Source organism: Orycteropus afer, unplaced genomic scaffold, assembly GCF_000298275.1.
Source record: "Orycteropus afer afer isolate SDZICR_OR568_19922 unplaced genomic scaffold, OryAfe1.0 scaffold00023, whole genome shotgun sequence".
NCBI lineage: Eukaryota > Metazoa > Chordata > Mammalia > Tubulidentata > Orycteropodidae > Orycteropus > Orycteropus afer.
The window spans coordinates 18,259,342-18,283,366 of NW_006921610.1; the positions used below are offsets into that span (position 1 = coordinate 18,259,342).

A 24,025-nucleotide genomic window follows, 5' to 3' on the forward strand; every position below is an offset into this window, starting at 1 on the left:
AGGGTTGACGAAAGAGGGGGAGGCCTTCAATGAGATGGATTGATACGGTGGCTGCGATGATGGGATCAAGTATAGCAGGGATTGTGGGGCTGGCATGGGATCGGGCAGTGTTTCGTTCTGCTGTGCATGGGGTCGCTATGAGTCGGAAATGACTCGACTGCACTTAACAACAACAACAACATACTTGTTAACACCCTCTTCTGAGCTTTACACTTTAATTTGGGGGCACATTTCACACCTAAAGATAACAACTCTTCTTCCATCATTGATTCAGTTTAGTAGACAGTTCAGATTACCTATAGGTACATATTTCAGCCAAATTCCACATAAAAAAGGAGCCAACACTTCCTATCAATTACACCCACCCACACACACACACACACCCCACATCATGATTTTATTTTTTTCAAATCACAGAAGCAGTGAAATGTTTGGGAACTACCAAGAATTCTTCTAATACATGTCAAGAAAACTCTCAGAAATCTCTGGATCTCTCCTCTTCTCCCACTCCTACTGATTAGTTTAGCCCTGCACCGTATGTTGTTTGGTTTTCTGTGATAGTTTCCTGATCTCTTTACCTCCAGTCTCTCACTTTTCTGTGTTAGCCAGCTCTTTGCTATTCTTCACATTTGTACCACAATTGTTACTCTAAAAATCAGATTGTTAATGTCTTTTTCCTGCATACAAGTCTTTTATTAGACAACCATTATTTAGGGGATAAAGCCCATATTTCTCAGTATTCCATGTAAGACCTCTGCCAATGGTTCTCTCCTCATTTCCAACATCAGCTCCAGTTGTTCCCCAATTACTTTTAGATTCAGCAATCAATTGTTCTACACATTATACACTAGTAAGAGTCTTTCTTGTCTATCCTAATATGTACTCATTGTGATCTCTGGCATTCCTCCCTTCCTCATCTAAAAAACTCTTAGAATTCTGTAGCAGAATTAAGCTCCAGTTACCTCTATTTTCTCTTATTGTCTGTTTTCTCTTCTTGCTCCTCTACCTTTTCTCCTATCATCATTTACCAAATATACTAGCCACACTCAAATTCTTGTCTCAAAGTTGTTTCTGAAGAAAACTAAAACCCCATCAAAGAGGTCAAACCAAACTAAAGCCAAGCTCACTGTCATTGAGTCCATCCCAACTCATAGCGACCCCCTCCTTGGGTTTTCCAGGCAGTATCTCTATGGAACTAGATTACCCAGTCTTCCTTCCAAAGAGTGGCTGCTGGGTTTGAACCACCAGCCTTTTGGTTAGCAGTCAAATGTCTTAGGCACTACACCAGAGCTCCAATCAAAGAGGTCAGTGCCCCACAATTCAGATTTTCCTCCTTCTTACATGCATACAAATCGTAATTGGGCTTTTATTTCCATGATCTTTATCTTATTCACTCATTTATTTATTTACTTACTCATTCAGCCATATAAGATTGATCACCACTAAGTGCCAGTATGGAAGCTCTGGTGGCGTAGTGCCTAAGGCATTTGACTGCTAACCAGAAGGCTGGCGATTCAAACCCACTAGCCACTCCTAGGAAGAAAGACTGGGTAATCTACTTCCCTAGATATACCACTTCGGAAACCCACGGAGGGTTTGCTATGAGTGGAAATCTACTTGATGGCAGTGAGTTTGGTTTTTGGTAAGTACCAGTATTTGTTCTAGGTAATGGGGGAGAGGAGGTTGCACTCATGAAAAGGTCTTAGTTTCTGCCCTCCAGGCACTCAGAGTCAAATGCATGAAGTTGTTCTGGTTTAAATAAATGAAACATGCCATAGTCATTTAGTATTGCCTCTCCCAAATATGATAATGCCTTCATAAAGATAGAATGGACATGGTAGGCAGCCAGGCATGTTTGGCAACCAGTCAATAGTGTGCTTTGGTGAGGACAGATTTGTAGCATTTTTCAGGTCACTCCTTATAAGTAGCGGGTCTATACCCAATAAGTCAGTTATTTTTAATTCAATCAGAAAAAGTCCTCTTTTTTTTATCACCAGATGTTTTATGATATCTGGCTCAATTCTGTTACAATTCTATTAAATATGATTAAACAAACAAAAAAAATCATTCTTTCTTTAAAGTGAAGTGATATAACATCAAAATTCTCCCATTGTGTTATCTTCCTATTTTTTACATTAAAAAAGGCAACTGATACTTGAGAAGTTTCATCTCTAGAGATGGCTATAACACCAGGCTCACGCACAGGAACAGCAAAACTGAGCATTTTATTTCTCATGACACTTAGAATTCCTTTAGGAAACTACAGGTAGAAGTATACATGCTACCTTGATTCAGTACAATAATAAAGATCTTTTTTAAAAGGTCTTTGGGAAATTATGCATTTGTTTATTCCGTATTTTGGCAACTGTTTAAATCAGTAGCCAAAGTACATTTTTACTATGCTTCTAAAGGGAGAAACTGATTGATTTATAGTACATAAGAAAATCAAAGACATGATTACTTTACTCAGAGTTTATACATGTGGAAATCATTCGTAGCATAGTGCCTAAGGCATTTGACTGCTAACCAGAAGGCTGGCGGTTCAAACCCACCAGCCATTCCTCACAAGGAAGATGGGGCAATCTACTTCAGTAGTGATACTTCCTCGGAAATCCAAGGAGGGGTCGCTATGAGTCGGAGCTGACTTGATGGCATATAACAACAACAACAAAGTATATCTCAATATATTATAATACATAAACTATAAGGCACTTGGATATATTTTAGATTTACATCATCCTTAACTCTGATACATATATTATCTTCTTAGATCATATACATATTTATGTTATATTGTATAGGAATTCTCCTTTACAAGTACATGGAAATTGAGACTTGGAAAACTTATCCCAATCATAGCTAGTATATCATTTAGGTAAGACTTATACTCAAATTTTCTGACTCTTAGCCCTAAATTTCTTACCTAATCCCATATAAGCTTTTGATAGGGAGTCTGAAGGCCAAAATTTCTGTGTTAAACTGGACTTTCGTAAATAAGCTGACCTTAAGAAAAATACACTTTGAAGATAAAGTGCTCCTAGCTCAAGTCATGGTATTTTTAATCACCTCATTAGCACGTAAAAGCTGGATAATGAATAAGGAAGGCTGAGGGAGAATTGATGCCTTTGAATTATGAATACTGGCTAAGAATCCTGGAAACACCATGGACTGCCAGAAGAATGAACAAATATGTCCTGGATGAAGTGCAGCCAAGAATGCTCCCTGGAAGCCAGACTGGCCAGACTTTGTATCACCTACGTTAGTCATTGTCAGAAGGGACCATTCCCTGGAGAAGGCTATCATGCTTGGTAAAGTAGATGGTCAGAGAAGGTAAAGACCCTCAACAAGCTGAGCTGACATAGTGGCTGCAACAATGGGTTTAAGTATAACAAGGACCGTGAGGAGGGTGTAGGACTGGGCAGTGTTTCATACTATTGTGCATAGGGTCACTATGAATTTGAATTGATTTAATGGCACCTAACAAGAACAACAACAGAGAAAATTATCCTCTGACTTTCCTAAAAAAATCACCACCACTGTTACTATTTTTGGTACATTACAGAATTGGGTTTCTCTTCTTTCTTGCCTCCAATAGACACTTGAAAATTCCAACTCACAGCGCATAAGAGAGCCTTAAGAGAAGTATGGATCAGAGTAATTTTCACAAATTACATAGGGTGTTGAATAGATGACAGAAATACTTCCCCAGGTCAAAAGATGTCAAGACAGCAGCAACTTAAGCAAAAGAGTTAGAATTTTCTCTTATACATCCCCAAGATTTTAATCATTTTTATCCTTATTGTATAGTAAAGCACTTATTTGTATGTGATTTTGTGAACCACAGTACATATGACCTGCATAAAATTTACCACTGCTCTTAGATTAACTGTTCTATGGGAAAATTGAGAATGATATATAAAGAGTAACCTTAAAAATCGAACCAGTAGAAGTAGACAGGAAGAAGTAATAATCCAGAAGTTTACTTTAACAAGTTTTAGGAATTCCATCTTTTAGCACAGAATGTAAACATATCGATGAGGGTCATTTGAATGTTTTCATTCATTCATTTTTGAATTTATTATCACTGCACAGTTGTCAGTTCTCTCAAATATAGAGATAATTTGCTATTTGTATTATAATACAATTTTCCAATTGCAATGATAGAGACATGTATTGAGCATTATAGGAAAACCATGGAGGATCACTTAACCCATTAATGAGGTCTGGGAAAGTTTTCTGGAGAAGATGTGGCCTGAACTGAGTCTTAAGAGCCATTGCTTTCCCAAACAGCTTGAGGTAAAAGTACAAACATTCTGTTATTTATCTGGAGTTATAAGCATTATTTCCCTGGAAGTTAAATTGTGGGTCGAGTGGTGGGAAAAAAGCTGGAGTAGGGGGCACAAGTCATAAAGCACTTTCTATTGAGAAACTTGGATTTGAGTCATTCCAAAACAGTAATTTGACTAGAAATTGTTCCTTTCTTTGACATTGGCTTTGGAGGGCAACACATCTGAGGCAATTCTACATTTTCTAGTGGCTCACTGCACCTCTTATTTTGCTTCTACTTTACTAGGCCAACTTATTTTATATAAACATAAGGTATATTCATTTACTTTAGGGAAATCAGATAGCAAGCAGTATAATTGGATTTCAGGTACTATTTAAATCAGAGGAAGATGAGTCAGCACACTGACTTAGTGTTTCCAAGTCATTCCTAAGCCATTTCCTGAAGGAAGCTAAGAGATCTAATGCTATGTATCACCATTTATTGAATTTGAATAAAAATATCTGATACTTATGGATACATCTCATACTTTCGGATGAAAGCAACATTTGATTTTGCTTACATGGGTATGGGTTTTCCTAGGAGCAATAAGAAGTAAACAAATGTACCTCACCAAGAAAATCCCATAGATTGTATGTTTACAATGAAATATTTTTTGCTAAACACACCACTAGGACAATTTGGCAAATTAATTTTATTGAGAATTGTGTAGAAAATTAACATAAATTCCTTCCTACATTTCACAAACAAGGAGTAGATTAAATAAATCCTGTATACGAAAAAGATAATTACTTGCATTCAAAATAATGTTTTTCTCTGTATAGCTATCTAATGTAAGAATGCCTTAAATATCATGCTTATGTAATGTACTTTAAACTTGATACAGCAATCATGTACAAATATTGTATGTCTACCTTTATAAGAAAATGCTAATATATCTCTATTCTGGAACAAAGGAATAGAAGAAAACTTTTAGAGATCAAAGAACATTTTTATTCTGTTGTTTACCATCACAGTAGTGTATTAATGCTAAGAAAATATTGCTTGTGAGTTAGAGCAAAGAGCCCTCTGGATTGGCCTATTATTGAAAGGAAGATGCCATTTGACCTAATGAAATCAGAAATTGATTAAACACAGTTCATCTAAGGGGAAATATGGGGTGATCTAGTGCTTGAGTGCTGATAGGGTTAGATACACTTTTACTGATGCTACAAGATACATGACAATGGATGCCCACGGGTCAGAGGGCAGGATCAACCCCTTGCATGGGAAGGAAGAGATTAATCAGAACATTCTTTGCTCAGCTCATAACTAAGTCTTCTTATCAAATGATTCATTGAGAACTGAATGTTTTGAAAAAACTGCAATCTATGGGTCCCAGGAAAGTTGAGATTGCTGTTAACCATCTTAGGAACACACATCAGAATGATGTTTGAGGTCATACAGTGCCAAAGTGAAGCCCTGGAACTTTCGTGAATAATGCTGTTTCTGACTAATTAATTTGGATGCCTGATTAACAACTGTATCTAATCTTTAATTTTGTTTTCTCTCACAATATCTGAATCCTCTATCTTTAACAGTATAAATTTTCATTAAAATTTTTCCATTTCTCTTCACCCATCTAGAATATTTTTAAATTAAAAGAAACTCTTAATGCATGGAAAACAATCAAGAGAATTGTCACCAAGCTCTTCCTTAGATGCATGTCTTATGACTACAGTAAAATATAATTATTTTTATTTTCATATTTTAGTTCAGTAGTTCTTTTTCTCAAGTGAATATTGAATAAAACTGGTGGAGTGTGGCAACATTTATTTATTTATTTATTTTAAAAAAGAATCAGGTGATTGACCATCTTACCCAAATTGAAAACCTTTATCTCCCTGACAATAAAATAACCCTAAAATTCTACCCAAATATTATGATGTTTTTGATTGCTTACAGGTAAGATATTTTCTGTTTCATCAGAGCTAGATATAATTTATTTGTGCAATGTTAATATTGTTTTAATTTTCTTGGCAGATGGCTTGTTCATCTTATTATTTTCATGCATTGCCAAGGTTAGGTTGTTTAATACAAAATTCTTAATAGGAAGAAACTTAAAAATATGTATTTATATGAGTCTCCAGAACAGGCTTCTCAATATGTGTTTTAAACAATTGCTAATTACATATTTATCCAAGAAACTAGTATGACTTTTCCATTTTGGGTAAATAATAAACATTCTACAAATTTTCTTAATTACATAGTTACCAGAAAGAGCACAATGGTCACAAGAAGAAAATACATTGTTTTTTGGAAGAAAAGGAAAATAACAGGTTATCAATGTTTTATTTATAGAGATATTAATGTAACTCATATTCAGAACATTTCTTTAAAACTTTTCAATATGTAATTAGAAAATATTGAATTATGAATAGAGGCAATGCCTAACTTTATGTGGTATATGTGTGTGGGAGTTTAGACCAGTCTTTAAATTATGAAACTTTTCTAACATGCAGAAAAGAGTGAACAGTAATGATCATAATGATTACCATATAGTCACTACCTAGATTCATCAAATGTTAATACTTAGGGCAATGCTTAACCTAATTTTTCATTGCATGCATTTCTTACAAATATCTTCTATCCTTACTGAGGACTCACTTTCCTGCCCATGCTGCAAAATCTTCCTCTCCAGCTGTCTGATCTCTCCTTTGTCCACTATTTCTTCTGGCTTGTTGTTGTTGTTATGTGCTGTCGAGTCGGCCCCGACTCATAGCGACCCCTCCTTGGGTTTCCGAGGCCACTACGGAAGTAGGATTGCCCAACCTTCCTTCCGAGGAGTGGCTGGTGGGTTTGAACCGCCAGCCGTCTGGTTAGCAGGCAAGTGTCTTAGCCACTATGCTACCAGAGCTCCTTAGAGGCTCCATATTCCCTCCCTACCTCCACTGGGAAATTTCAGGGTCCAAGATTCTCCTAGTCAAAGCCACTCTGAGAACCCTAAATGTGCTGGAGGAGTTGGTACGTGAGTGGGAGAGGAGGAAAAGGAAAACCAGATGGAAAGCAATACTACTGGGAAGTCTGAGCTCCCATGACCAGAGGTTCAGCCTTCTCAGAATGAGCTGTTCCCTAGAAACAGCATTCTAAAGGATTGCTTAAGGTTCCAGTGTAGTCTTGTGGTACTTTTTTTTTTTTTTTTTTTTAATGACAAAGTACTGAGGTGTAACCAACCAGTTTACAATGGGATTTTGAGAACATAGCCTACTTACAGTTGCGGATGGCCAGTATTATGATTACTTAGATTAGTCCAAAAAACAACTGCCATCTCTATGAAACTTTTTTTTTTTTCCTCTCAGCATTATCGTGCTTACTTTTCAGGCAAATGTTTATGCAAAGATAACATTAAAGATCTGCAAGCATTTTCATTTCTACATTTTATAAATATCTCAAGTAAGTTTTTTATTTCTATCTTTTCTCCTGTAGCCTTGCATACACACCCTTTATGTACAAATCACTAGAGGATATGGAATTGGGAAATTCATGTCTAAATAAGTTTAGGATTTCACCCAGAACACATTTATTTTTTATGGTAATTTAATCATCAGATGTTAAAGGGAAATCCATTTCCTTCAGTTCTTTGAACTTATTACATTATTCTTCTAACTCAAGATGTACATATTTATAATACCCAAAACTGATAGTTTTACATAAAAATTATGTAGCATCTCCACAGTTATGGAGTTTAGAGTCTAGTTAATTTAGATTAACATGGAAATATATTACTACCAAAAGCATAGCACAAATACAAGAATACATTTTAAAAAATTCAAAGAATAGATTGTGGAGTCAAGATTTTATATATATACTTTTAGTTATGTTTGTTAATAAAAACAAAAGAATATGTGTATGAATAAATGAACTAGAGCTTTGTCTAAAGTAATTCTGAAATGACTGGAAACTGATTTAGTTCCATCAACCAGAACTTCTTAATGACATGCTTTTCTGGGCATAAAAGAGTCAAGAGTATCTTTTGGCTCCCGTTTATCATTTTCTTGTGTGCCGCTCCCAAGAATGCCCTGGCTGCCATTTTCACCTGGGGAGTAGCCAGGGGAAAGACCAGCCGCCCATAGTTAGCTTTTTGCAGCTATGACTCCCACATCCAAATCTGGTTCCTTCCCCCTGTTTTCTCTACTCTAGGGGAGTAAGATGTCAAGTGTATATATATGCTTTGCTCCAGTCTTGCATCAGACATCACCCTTGGCTTAGGCCCCATTTTGGTGCCATCTGCTTGGGGACATGGAGGATAATAATAAGAGCTTCTATTTATTGAGTGCCTGCTGTGAGCTAAGTATTTACATATCAGATTTGAAAATCTCACACAGTCCTACAAGGACAGTATCAGACCCATTTTTATAGATCTGCAACGTAAAGTTCAGAAAAGATAAAAATTCTTCTCCGAAGCTATCTGATGCATTTGGGTCTTTCTTCTTTTGCCCTCAACAGAAGACACTTTCCTTTTCTTGGAGAAATATGTTAACATCTTCTTTGATGGATTCTCTACTTTCCAGAACAGCTCTCCCTGGAGAGCTGCTCTCTTATTCTCATCCCATGCTGGTGTCCTGAATTTCCCACAGTGATTTGGCCCTTGCAATGAATTTTCTGGCTTCTTGTCTGTTACATTCAACTGATATCTCAAAACATCTGATTAGTACTTAATAGTGTTGGCAGGTTAGAATCATATTTTAAAAAAGGAAAAGTATATTTGAGCAAGACTTTAAGTTCACTCATTTAGAGTACATATTTTTTCCCATGTCCTTACAAAAAAATGAACAAGGAAATGACCACCTGTTTACTGTTAATGATGTTTGCATGCCTTTTGAAAAAGTAATTCTGGCTTTATCTGCCTACGATCTTGGAGACAAAACTCTTGGGAACATCAAGGGCACAGGAAGCCAAAGGAAGCAAAACTGACAATAAAGTTTGTGCTTAGACTACTAATCAGGAAGGAGACACTGTGAATCTCTAATTCCATGTAATTATTTAATCTCAAGAGGGTGAAATAAACCCAAATGCATGTTTTAAGAAACCTAAGTTTGGGTGTTCAAACATAGGATGAGGTCACAGGGATTTCACACAGTGCATTTCATACTTAAAAAATCTGTATTTTAAAAGCATCAAATACAAAATATGCCAATCACTATGTCAAATGCTTAGTCTAACTGGATTTTGTGTGGGTGGATCAATCATTATGCCTTCCAAATGAAAAGGAATACATAAATACTGAATGAACTAAATTTAAAGCAATAGATGGATATTAACTGTATCCTACACTGCAAAAGATATACTAGTCCTAAAACAGAACAAAACCTTAGAACTATACATATCCACAAAGGTATAGAATAGATACATTTTCTAAAATTAGGGCTTGGATCCAAGACCTCTCTATTTTAATAATGGAATCAAGGTCTGAAGAGAACAACTAACATGTTTTTTATTATTTTTTTTGGGGGGGGGATGCTTATTTAAGTTACTGATGTCTATGGATTTCATTTTTAAAGTAATATTTCTATCTAACTACATGGTTTATATAAACTAAGCTTATCTTTTATTTCTGGACTTTACTATAGGGTAATGGTTAAAAGCACAGGTTCTTGGGTTTAAATCATGGCTCCAAAATTTGCCTTGCAGCAGGTTGACTTCACTTTTTGTATCTCTGTTTCCTCATCCATAACATAAGGTTAATAACAATAATTATTACCAGGGTTGGTGGCAGAATTAAATGAGTTGATACAGAAAAGCACTTAGCGCAATGTGTATAGTAAGTGCTCAATATTTGCTAGCTATCATTCTTTTTTAACTGCAAAGAAAAAGATGACTGAGATTATTGCACAATTAAGTATATTTTGAAATGAGTAGAGTAAATCATACTTCTCTTCCCTTGTCTTTAGGTAGGCCCAAATTTAAGCCTAAAGTATACATTATTGATTTTCCTAATTAAAAATACTAAAGAGAAATAGCCTGTCTTATATTTGTAGGATGTTTTTCACAATATCATCCTAAAACACTTCAAGTGACTACTGTTGAATACAGAATCCATTAGCCTCAATGTTTCTCAAGCGCATTTTTAAAAACCTTTATTTTCTCCATAGCTTTAGGTTTTAGAAGCATGTTAAGGTCTCTTGCAAACCAGCAATTATATCTGAGATTCAATATCTACTGTTCATTGCCTCATATATTCTTTTTATACCTATGGAAAATGTCTATATAATTAACATTAAGTATACACTCATAATTGAATCATAATTGTAATATTTTATATCATGTCTTATCTCATATAAAATAAAAGGGAAAATGTCCAGAAATTAAAGGGAAAAGTTGCAAATATGCCTCTAACATTTGTTGGGAGTCCAAAAAATTCAAATGGTTAATGTGCTTGACTGCCTACTGAAAGGTTTGAGGTTCAAGTCCACCCTGAGGTCCCTTGGAAGAAAGACCTGGGGATCTGCATCCAAAAAATTAACCATTGAAAACTTTATGGATCACAGTTCTATTCTGATACACATGAGATCACCATGAGTTGGGATCAACTCAATGGAAACTGGTGGTAATAGTTAGGATTTGTTGAAAATTATAGTGTGGTTCTTTAAATAATTGCTAAATTGCAAAAAGACACTTGTACTCTAAGTTCTCATGCTATTTCTAGATTTGTAGGCTGCCAATAATTCAGTCTTGGAAGATAGGTCACACATAATTAGCTTTCTTTTCTTTCTCCTGTGTGTGCATGTGTGTGTGTGTGTAGATTTTCATATATACACATATAGTCCTCTAACATATATACATATGTGCACACACATATATTCCTTGGGAAGACCACCTCTACTTACTGATTTCTCCTTAAATTCAAAAAGCCAAGATGCAACTATACTGATCTTTGTTCAGAGGAAAATATCAGACAAAAAAAATGGTAAAATATCAAAAGAAGATTAGAGATAGCTCTAGGAAAAACACTATAATTTCTGAGACTTTGGGAATTGTGTGTCTGTCTTTAACTCCAAAAATACCTACTTGCTTTTTTAGGAGGGTGAGATGCAAATCACTTTTGTGAGATAGATGGGACATGTTTCAATGACCCACTTTTGACAGGAAGAAGCAGGTTGAGAAGGCTTAATGATAGACCCAAGATCACTATGTAAATGATGTAACTGAATCTTTTTACTTCAAATTCAGTTCTTTTACAATGTTAGAAAGAGATGTGACCAAGCTCTAGAGAGCTCATTTCCAACTCTTTCTGGTGATCTGAAAGTGTGTAAGTTTGAGCAGTCTGTTGGCCTATGTTGAGCTAACTGTAGTGGTCATTGATATGTCTTTTTTATGGATGGAAATCAAACAGCGTACCAAACTTTGGGGGTGCTTGACATTTCCCATTTTCAAAATTGATCACCAATCTGAACGTTATGCAGATTACTCAGAGATTCAGAGGTTTGCTGTAAGCAGAGCTCATGACTTTGAAACAAGTATGTTTTAAAAAGGCATTACCAACAATGACATGAGAAAAGTGCTCAGATTGCCTCACACTGTACAAATCCCTGCCTGAGAAATGGCTACGAATCTTCCATGAGGAGAATAACTTTGGCTCAAATCTCATTTCACTGCATTTATATTTCATAAGCACTGCATTTAGACAAAGTAAAAATGAGCAAGTCAAAGAAAACACTTACTTAAAGATTTTCTGTGCTCCGGTTTCTGTTCTTTTATCTCACCATCATAGTGACTTAGCAATTCAGTACTGGAGGATCTCTGGATTTTGAACAATTCCAGGCTTCTTGACGGACAGTTTGGATCTTTTGGCTGGAAATAACAATTAGGCTGAATCATTTTATTAGGACAAAAGGATTCACCAAGTGGTTAATGTTTTGTGGAATATTTTATAGATTTAAAGGAAAGCTTGAGATCAGAGAATTATTTGGGGATATTGCTAAACTCAATGCTTAAATTTAATAATAATTTTATATATGTATATAGTGCTTACTAAGTGCTGTGCATTATTCCAAGAATGCTACATACAATAACTCAATCATTTGCCACAGTTCTATGAGGTAGGTAATATTAATATTATCCTTATTTTCCAGATGAGGAAACTTAAGCCAAAAAGATTAAATAATTTGCCTAAGGCCACCCAGCTAGTAATAATAGAACCAGGAATTAAACTCTTGCAGTCTGGCTCCAAAGTCCATTCTTAATAACAACACAATACTAATGTGTGTGTGTGTGTGTGGGGGGGTATCTAAGGGGATTTTATCGATGAGGGGAAAAGTCAAATTGTATTTTATGTTTTAAAAAATTGTAGTACCATGACAACATAATGAAAAACTGCAGTTAAATATTGATAAAACCTCACAAAACAGGTGATTTTTCCTATTGTATACCTTATTAAAAGTTCTCAATAATATTTTTTCCTCAAGATTTTCTAAATATTTTTGTTACAAAATTATGTATTTGTTCTGAAGTCAGGATAAAATGAGTAGTCTTAAAGAATTTGATTCTTTAAAAACTTTCTCTGAATGTGTGATGTAGGGTATTTTCAGGAAATTCTAGGTATGTAATTTTCATAAGAAGAATAATCTAGCTTAGCTAGAGGAAAAATAAGAATCAGTTACAAAGGACTATTATTTACTGGTATAACAGTGAGCACAGGCTTGAATACCCAGATATTATTTTCAAGAATATGTATTATAGGTTGCAGAAACTGAAAATGTACAAATTCAGTAGTTATTAAGCACTTGTGTGCATTTTATAGCCTCCAGGAAATGAATGTCCATGTTATTTCAGAAAAAAATGAATGCACCATATTTTTGAAAAAAAGAAATAAAACGGCATTTATTTCTACAAATTCTATCTGCTGAAATGGTTTTCAGTGGACTCTGTTAAAACCCTAAGGAACTTAACGTAATAGCTCCCATATTATACATAGTATCCATTTAAATGTGTGTGTACTATATGTCTAAGAACAAGATTTAAGTGACTACATTTTAATTAATAAAGGTAACAGCCCAAACAAATACATACCAATCTGTCAATTGCATTTTTGATAGCGTGGAACCAATCCAATATGATGAAGTCAATATCTGACTGTAGAAGAAACTCATTTCCTGATACTGTTGTAATCTGAAACAAAACAAAGCAAAACAAACAAACAAAAAGACAGGTAAGCAAACCATATGAGATAGATCTCTTACATTATATATTAAAAATGCTTTTTTAAAAATACACTTTAGTACACTGAAATATTGTATTCCAGTAATTGTCTTTCTGGGAACTGGGAGGCTAGAATAATTTTGAACTGCTCTCTCTCTAAAAACTGTTTTCTCATTTCAAAACAAATACATTATTGTTTTAATAATGGAATAATTAACTCAGAGTAGGGCTAAAGCTGAATTACTCCAGCTCAAGAAGAAGTAAGCCAGTAAGTTCAAAGCAATGCATACAGAAAACACTTAAGTCAGAACCCTCAGAAAAATGCACGAGGGTGTGTCGGAATTCATTCTGCAGTTTTAGCTCTTTCCTGTTTGTCTTTTTTCAAATCTAATAGTATGTCTATATTTGATTTCCTTTTATAGAGGGCTCTAAAACAGATTATTTACCAAAGACACTAATGCAGACATTTCAAAAAGGTCATTCAAATGAATAACATTTGGCTATTTCTACCTTCCTATCATAAAGATCAATCGGAAAGTTATAAAGGCCCAATTTCCCCATAAAAGAACTTTATTAGAATAAAAATTAAATATTCAACCCCTTCATGGAGAGTATTTATCACATGAACAAACCGGTTCCCAACTTACAATGCTGCTAAGCATTCAGTAATATTTAGCAGGTAACTATGTATTTTATATTACAGTGAATTTTTTTCTCCCCAGAGTTGTGAGAAAAGGATGTGGCCTTATAGAAAGAGAGCAATGCTCTTGATTTCACACATAAAGGGCTACTTAGAGAAAAATTTGACTAGAGTGGGTGTAGAAGAGTGTTCTGTATAAGGCCATCAATCTGAACTGTGAAGATTTTTCCCTTTTATTATTGACTTTTTGCTTCAACAGGAATGTCCAACATTTCCTGGCTAGTGTCACACATCAAGCAAGACTTCAGAGGTTTAGACGACTGACATTTCAAGATGCTCATTCAGAAGCCAGTCTACTCTTTTCAGTCTTATTGCTCTAAATAGGAGGTGAAGGTTGGAATGTGGCACAAGTTCTGATTATCATAAATCATACTTCATTATGTTTACATAATTCTATCCTAAAAGTGGCAATTATTACTCCAAAGAGCTCACTCTGAAGGTTCAGTGGTTCTTACGGCAACCTTCAGTGACAATGATCCTAAAGTTTTTAAGAGACCTTTGATGATACACATGCATATATATCCATTTGTTGATTATTTCTAGAAAAACTGTCTAGAGATACATCTTCGTTCAGTAGTACAATGCAAACATTCTTGAGTGAGATGGATTTCCATACCAAGATTGTATTTTTTAGGACTGCAAGGAGAGAAATTATCCAAATATCCAGTTTTGCTCCCAGATTCCTAACAGACAAAAACCATGTGTCATAATGAATGTTTATTGCTTTAAGTCAAAACTAAAAATAAATACCAACAACAAAAGTATATCCAATTATAAAAAGCAAAAGTTTGAGAAATAGTAAGAATTTAATTACTTTCACTAGTATTTGACTCTGGTAGCATAGTGGCTAAGGCACTTGACTGCTCACCAGATGGCTGGCGGTTCAAATCCATCAGCCACTCCTCGGAAGGAAGGTTGGGCAATCCTACTTCCATAGTGATACTGCCTCGGAAACCCAAGGAGGGGGTCGCTATGAGTCAGGGCTGACTCGACGGCACATAACAACAACAACAAGTATTTGACAGATTACTGTGGCCAGTAATTCTCTTTTTTTATATAAAACAACATGTGAGATTTGGAATATCTCTTTATCTGATATTTCACATTTAGGACTACTTTGAAAAAATTCCCAGGTGGCACCCCCAATTGTCCAGGTCTCACAGGAGACCGTGGCCAGGCCTTGGGTGCTCTCCTCAGGCCTTGCCACATGATTCACAGGAGACTCTGGTTATGACCAGACCACACAAGGGACTAGACTCATCTGTTGTGGGATGGTTTCTCTAGTTCATCTGCAATCACTTGGTCCTGCCATGGGGAGGGGGCAATGGTGGGATGATATAAGGCCAGAGGTGGGCAAGTAGAGGTCAAGTGAGGGCCCAAAGATACTGAGGAGGACAGTGGAGGGTGGCAGGAAGAGCATGAGGGAGAATAGGTCCCTGTGGGGCTGCAGGGCCAAGGCAGAAAGAAGACGAGTGGGGTCCCTGTCCCAGGGTAGGCATGGGAGGTGGCGGGCAGCAGGCAACACTTGACCACCACCCCAACCACACCTAGCACCTGCATGGGCTCTGTGGTGGTGGAGAAGGTGTGGTGTGAAAAGGGGGCCTGCTGTGACAGGCACTGCACAACACATGCTGGGAGCACCTGACAGGCTGTGAGTGAAGAGGAGGGGATACCAGCAGTGATGGCAGAGTGAGGCCCCTTGGCTCTTGCATAACACTGATTCCTCACAGTGACCAAGTCTTTGGAACCTAATCATGTTGGTAAGTGAGGAGTAGGTGTAATATTCCTGATCTCTACCTCTATCTTAATACATATTCAAATATTTTTATTATGAATGTACTAGGTAACATCACAATTTGTTAACATACACAAAGAAAACTGACTTATACCAAGCACAATGTACAATTTAGTACAATATTTCCTGCCAGTGTGAACAACCATTATTAAAATTATAAAAAGGAATAACATCTTCAAAGTTAGAGAAACAAAAATAATTAGATTTACTGTATTCTGAGGGTTTACAAAAGAAACAGCAGAGTTCAGTTTTCAGTGTAGTAAATTCAAACAGTGACAAAATATAAGTACTTCAGTGACACATTGTCACTTTTGGTGCACACTATACAATGCAAAGGGGATCTTTTACTTAGCAGTAAAAGTAACACAATCAAAATCAAAATATGTCTTAAAAGTGTCTTTGTCAAAATACATTACTGTATTAATTATACATAATCAGTGATTTACAAATTTATTTCTGAAAGCCAGATCAGAGAACTATATGAATACGATTCATTCAAAACGTACTATCGGAGAGATACAGTTCATATCCTCTGTCTTCCCACTAGTCTTTCAAGTTACCAGGCAGTCTGGAGAAGACTGCTGCTGCTCTCTACAGTTTAAATGCATCCACTTCTTAATTACAGTCAGTAATTGACTTTGTTCTGCTCCATTCCAGTCACTCACAGGGAAGAAGTCTTTGACTGGTAAAGCCCATATAATTCAAGTTTCTCATTTCACTTTTTTACATTACCTCTTTAGGGTTTCTGATAAATGGTTTGCTGAATCATATTTGCAGTCTGAACAATCGAATTTTCAACACTCTTGGGGGAAAAGACTTCAGCAAAAAAATGCTTGCTTTGACTAAACCTTTTGATTGAACAACTCATGACAACAATCTAAAGTGATGTACAATGAATAACAGATGTAAAAGATTTTATATTAAGCCATGTTAATGTACTCTTTCTATGTACGGCCTAAGTGATATCAGAAGCTTAGGTGAAAGGAATGAAGGAAGAATTTACAGAAAATATGACCAGTTTAGGCAAGAGATGGTGAACTCCCTTTTGTTTAGATGCCCACTGTAGACAAATGACCCTTAACAGTAGCATCACTGTTCAAGGGGTTCAAGGGGTGCAGACCACACCAGCTGATAATGTAGAAGTGGTGAAAACAAAATGACTGAATACAAAATTTTTGTGCAGTGTTTCAGCAGAAATTTATTATTTTCTATGAAAAAATCCCTATAGTTAGTTACAACAACAAAAACATTTTTCATAAGCCTAACTCATATATATCAATACACTGATAAGGCTAAAATTCTTTGCTAATTTATCAGAACTGTCATTATTACCCAATTACAAGGTGACACTTTAAATCACATAGCTTCATCTACATGCATTACAAGCACATGCTATTGTTGGTGGTGGTGGGGTGTCTTTTTTAGTTCTTCTGAATTTTCTTTTTAAAACTGTAATTTGGGTGAAAGTTTACAAAGCAAAATGGTTTTCCATTCAACAATCTATATGCATTCTGTTTAGTGACATTTACTGCAATCCCCACTCTGTAACAGCATTCTTCCGGCTGCTTCCCTGTATATAACCCTTCCCTTCATCCTTCCTTCCTAGCTCTAACCAAAGAAAAAAAAACCTCACAGTCATTGAGTAGATTCTGACTCATAGAGACCCCCACTGGATTTCTGAGGCAGTAAATTTTTACAGAAGTAGATTGCTCAATCTTCCTTCTACGGAGTAGCTGGTGGATTTGAACCCCCAACCTTCTGTTTAGCAGTCAAATGTCTTAGGCACTATGCCACAAGAACTCCTTTTCCTAGCTCTATCCCTCGGCAGATGCTTTCCTCTTGATCTCATATGCTTGTTTGTTCTAATGATTTCATACCCTACTGATAATACTTACAGGCCTTGGCTGCCAGTTGAGTAACAGGTATTAAGTTCTGTTCCTAGTTTGATGGCAGTCTAAGGGTCATAGTCTCCAGGTCCCACCAGTCTTTATCAGACCAATAAGCCCAGTCTTTTTTATGATTTTGGCTTTTGCTCCACATTTCCCCCCCATTCTATCTGGGTTCTCTTATTGTGATCCCCTTCAGAGCAGTCAACAGTGATAGCCAGGCACCATCTAATTCTCCTGGTCTCAGGGACATGAATGCTGGGGTTCATGTGCTCCATTAGTCCTACTGTTGTTTTTATAGTCATTGATTTTCTCAAATTTTCTGGTGTTTCAGCTACAATATTGTGTCAATTAGCATTTGTGAACCTATATCAATAATGTTTTAAGAATGAAGTAGTAATTAAAGTTTCCTTTAGGAGCAAAATCAAAAAGACTTCCTCTCAGTTATTAATAAGATTGTAACTTATAATGTAATTCAATGAAGAAAGATTTTACCAAACAATTTTGTTGTTAATGTTTACATAATTAGCAAATATTCCATTTAGGCAATTTATAACTATTTCTATCACATATTATTCTATGATTAAAATTGATAGTAAACATTACTAAGGATTCTCTATGATCTAGTATGGGAGGATGTCCATGGACGGGTGACACCATGAGTTACTACACTGGGTGACACCAACCTTAGTGATGCCACTCTCCCTTAAAATCCAACCTCAACACAAAGTTGTATTTTAAAGGGATATATGTGGCACCAAGAAATCCTAATGAAGTGTATTAGTGCTGTCAATTATGGACATCTTGAAGCAGGTGTTTAGGATCATTTACCTCAAACTTTTTCACACTGAATAAGGGTCCGTCTGAATGCTCAGAAATTATATAAGCATGCCCACCAAGCAGCACGCAAAGCAGACACATCCCTTACAAATTTTTGACATTAATTCAACAATGGTTTTTCCTTGGGCTAGGAACCTGGTTCTATTTCTTTGATGTGGTTGCTCTGAAGGTAGAGGCAGGTATATACAAGCTCCAACTTTTACTGATGAGACAAGAAGAAAAGGAAAAATTTGCATTTTTTAGGCTTTAATTAACAAATGGAGGATTACCATGCTAATTTAAAACATATTACAAGAGTTTTAAGGAGTTGCATTTATGTTTATTTAAGTATTGCCATTTTCCCAATTTAGGTATGTATCAGGAAACATCATCTTCATCTAGTAGTGAAGTTTTCTGATGATAGATTTTCATTTAAATGAGAAATTTATATTTAGAATAACATTTATACTGTTAAAAATTTCCATAACTTCATTCACCAGAATAGAAACAATAACTTTTCATAACTCTCCATTTCTTTCAGATTATAAATATAATACTAATTTACTGTGGAGAATTTGGAAAAAATAAAGGTAATGATTTGACTCACAGCAACCCCTCCTTGGGATTCCAAGGTGATATCTCTACAGAAGTAGATTGCCCAATCTTCCTTCCAAGGAGTGGCTGGTGGGTTTGAACAGCCAGCCTTCTTGTTAGCAGTCAATGCCTTAGGCACTATGCCACCAGAGCTCTTATATTTTAACTTAGTCTATTATAAATACTTATCAGGTTATTATGGCAATGACCAATGGATAACGTTACGCTACAGATATATCTCTCATCAGTAAAACATAGTTGATGATTAAGTATTTTTGGTTCTTTCTGTTCCAAACCTTGAGCACACATTGGGAGACTATCAAAGAAGCAAGAGATAATGAATAACATTGTGTTCCCCTCCCTTTGATAGTACCACTTTTCCAATTTCAGAATAAGTCTCACAAACAATTCTATATTCAGGAGACCGAGAGGATGGAACACCCTGATAATCCTTAACAGGCACGACCTAAACATCCACTTGGTGGAAGGCACATTGCTAGAAGCTAGGGAAACACAGCCCCTATCAAGAGCTCACAGTCTGTTAGAATAAATAGGTCACATGCATATAAAGATAAATAACAATAGAAAATGGCTTATACCAAGTTCCAGTGTAAGTGGCACAGACAATGCTCATGTCAAGATTTCAGAGGAGGGAGTAATTACTGCAGATACATTTACATCATGGAATTACGCATAAATTGTTGATTATGATATGCTGTTCTTCAAAGGTTGATTGTATCAGAATGTTAGTATATTAAAGATATGAATACTACCACTTGGTATGCAAAATGATATCGGCTTTAATGATCTCAAAGCACATAATAAACATTCTTCAAATGCAGCTTCCCTCCACTATCATAAAGTAATTTTGCAAATGAAGAAAATGAAGCAAATGAGGAAAATGAGAATGCTATTCTATCAAATTGGCGTCATTTAAATGAGAGAATTAAGAGATTACAAAGATTTCCATTTCTAGTTCACTAGTCCTCAGTAAACAGTTGTACACAGCCAAGGACTATATGCATGTGTGAGTATGAGCACAAGGGGCCATGATTTAGTTTCAGTTGTGAAATTTAGAGCATACCATAGACAGAATTTCCCCGATTCCATACCTGTACACTAAAGAGTGCAATTTGAACCCACCCTTGTGCTTCCAACCAAGCAAAAGACAGGCATTTGAGCTGAACATTTACATTAGGTAGATAGACTCCTTGGAGAGATCAATCATGGGAGAATAGAAGGGCTGTGTATACACAGGGAGACAGCTCAGGAGCAGGAGTGCATGTGAGGGAAGGACACAGGGAGGAGGTAACTATGGGGAGGAAGTAGAAGGGGAGCTGTTGCATTGTGGGAAACTGCAGTCAATATCATGAGACAAAGCTACGCAAGTTGCTGTAGGGAAAGTGAATTTGCTCTGTAAACTTTCACCCAAATCACAATGAAAAATAAAGAGTGCAATTTTAAAAGATCACCCCAAATCCTAACTTGGATATTTTATGCCAAAAACTAGCAATCTTTTGTTATGAAAAATATAAATAAAATAGAATTGAGGCATCCAAATAACTCCATCAGGTTCTAGAAAGGACTGAAAAAAAAATCATATGGTTAAATATTTTTCACATTTTTTCTTAGAAGTGGTCTTTGACTAAGGACCTAAAGAGTGTTTATTCCATCTTAATGAAGCTGAAATTGTATCTAGCAAATGTGTAATAAAATATGCCAAATATCCAAAGAGTCCTAACACATGTTAAGTGATATGACTAGAGCGGTTCTAGAAGTAACTGGATTAACCATTTAAGAGGAATGGAATTTAATTATTATTAAATTTGGAAACACTTTTGATTTCATGATGAAATTGTATTTACTTAAATTATAGTTGAATGAAATTAAGTAGAAACAAAAAGTTGTGTCAAAATACTATAAATTTATTTGTAGGAAGGATGAATTATTTACTTTGTGATACTAATTTTGGCCCTGTTTTTATTGATTACTAACAGCATAAAATACTTGGGCTACATTGTCATGATCTATCAAGACCTAAAATTGAAGTAATGCTGCTTAGAAAACAAAACATAACAAAAGAAAGACCAGATTCAGTCATGTTTTATTCATCTTACATTACACTCCACATTTGATATTGCTGATCAAATGAAGGTTGTCATGGTTATACTAATAGTTAAATTACTCGATCTCAAAGGTGTTTATGACCACCAAAGAAATTACATTATCAGGCTGCAAGTCTGTCTCAAATTTCAGTCTGGCTTGAGTAACTCCTAACATTTTTCTTGACATGTTGCGCAAAGTTAACATAAAACTAAGGGTAAAATATCAGTTAGAAGTAAAAGGTCTTCAATTTGTCTTTCCAAAAATGTTACTTGTTAAAACATTTTGTGAGAAAGTATCTGCCTTGTGTTCCCAATGTTGCTAGATGTTAAGTAAATATATGCTGATTACCAAAAAAAAAAAAAAAAAAGTTGCCTTGGCAACTCTCTTATTAAAATGCATTTGTAACCCCCATCTGTCATGAAAGTTTTGAAAAGTTTGTTTACTTTGGATAGCAGCCTTATCCAGGGTTACCCTAGCAAACAATGATAGCAGTCTTCAGAAGTTGTGTGAGGAACAAGTCACTAGGGATCCATTTTTGTTTTAATTGGCACACACAAACACTTTTCTGGTCTGTCAAGAAGATCAAGCTAATATGCATGGAGGGTGTTATATTCTCAGCTTTGGGGAGCAGTAAAGCTCCCTTTATTTAAGTAATTTAAATGATAGACTGCAAAAACTTTGCAAGTCAGAAAAATGTTTTATACTTTCTTTGGGAATATTTGTTTTAAGCAACAAAAATGTTCTACATATCTAAAGATGTTGAACCTTATGTTATAATTACGCTGTTTCTTCTGACTCTGTAAAATGTTCCTAAATCCACATGCTACTAAATAAGCCAGGCCACCAATGGATCCTGCATTTCCACAACTCCCCCTGTGTTAACAAATGTGCGTTCATTAGTTTCCAGATGTTTATTGGATATGTCTTCAATGTGTTGGGGTTGATTGATTTGCACGTACATTTATTGGAACCCTCAGTGGTGTCATCATATCAAAATAACCTACCCATGTAAGCAATTTCTTATTTAATGGAAAGTAAACAAATGTAAGGCTATATATATATGACAGATCTCAAGTGCATTCTGAAATCTAAGGTTTAAGGCCAACCTTTAAGAAACAGTGCTTTTTAATTAAAATTGAGCTGTACCTTTGGCTCCCAAATAATTTTGTCCATGCATTCTTACAGCACAGATTTTTCTGCATGATAAAATCACCTCACATCACCTGCCTACTCTTTCTGTTTATTAGCAAAATACCTGAACCAGAAATTCATTTCAAAGGGAAAACCTGATATCATTTTCCTTCCATCATTCATTTATCAAACAAACAAAACACAAACAAAAGAATAAGTAAAAATTGGTGCTCATTCTTTTATCTGCAGTAAAATATTTTTAAGTATGGAGAAAAAGTTCTCAATATTTGTGAAAGAATATTACCCAAATACTTAGTAGATTAGCAGTGTCCACTGTTTTGCAGTCAGCAATATAAAAAGTTTTTCTTGTGGTGCTTATATGAAAAAGACCGAAAAAGTGACTAATTGAAGTAGTTGGTATCTAAAGACATCAACTTAGAAGTTTTATTGCTTTTAAAGTCAATTCAAACTCAGAGGAGTAGTTGCCTGCCTGTACCCACCAGTCACTCATTGCCAACCACACCCACTCTCTACTCTGAGCTGTATAAGTTATGCTCCAATTACTCATGTAGTCACATAACATTTGGGAATCAACTGTCCCTACTGCTTTGAAATTAATTTTTTTTTAATTATTTCTCTCATTAAATCCAGTCTTTCTTTTTCCAATCCATACCCAAAATACATCTAAATTGATCTCCCTGACATTTGGATCTGATCATATCATTCCTCTACTTTACCCATCCTGAGATTCCTCACTGTTGTCACACTACAGGGCAAACTCTTCAATTTGGTATCCAAGGTTCTCCTCATTATACATTTCCGTCTGCATCTCTGTGATCCAGTCAGAATGAAATTTGTTTTTGTTATTCAGATATTGTATACTAATTCTCATTTCGTCCATTACAGCAAGGAGTTCTGGTGGCATAGTGCTAAGGCATTTGATGGCTAACCAGAAGCCTGGTGGTTCAAACCCCCAGAAGCCTGGTGGTTCAAACCCACCAGCCACTCCTCAGAAGGAAGTTTGGGCAATATACTTCTGTAGTGATACCACCTTGGAAACCCTACAGAAAAAATTTCTTAGAAATAGATTTATACCTACTATTTGCTCTGGTAATATACTAAAACCTCCTTTGTCATAACTCGTATTGTTCTTCATTCTAACATTCTATACAACTACTAGATTATAACCTCTCAGAAGCCAAAACAATTGTCTACCATGGGCCCAGCTGAGTAACCCAAACATACTGGGTACTAAATAATAAGTAGATAAACCATATCTACCCTGTTCATTTCAGTGGATGGATAGTATTTCATTGCTTGATATATTATATTTAATTCTTCTTTTATTTTAATATTATGTTGAAGGTTGAAATACACACGGACTCTTTCAAGTAACATAATTAGTTATATCAGAGCAGAGTAGGAAATTCTTTTGCAGGCTTAGAACAACTGTCTAAAGATTATGCCTTTCTATTGATCATCTTGTCCTAGACTGCAGGCAATAAGACCAACTTGGAGGGATCAGAAAACAC

General features: G+C 35.6%; 1 protein-coding gene across 1 annotated transcript in view; it reads right to left on the reverse strand.

The window, feature by feature from the left end:
- The window catches only part of ARHGAP15 (Rho GTPase activating protein 15), an 898,999-nt gene that overhangs the window by 483,863 nt on the left and 391,111 nt on the right, over positions 1-24,025 (reverse strand). Inside the window, exons 6-7 of the mRNA XM_007934953.2 lie at positions 13,334-13,432; positions 11,986-12,115 (exon numbers count right to left, since the gene is read on the reverse strand). Coding sequence (XP_007933144.1) covers positions 11,986-12,115; positions 13,334-13,432 — 229 coding nt within the window. The remainder of the gene's footprint in view (positions 1-11,985; positions 12,116-13,333; positions 13,433-24,025) is intronic.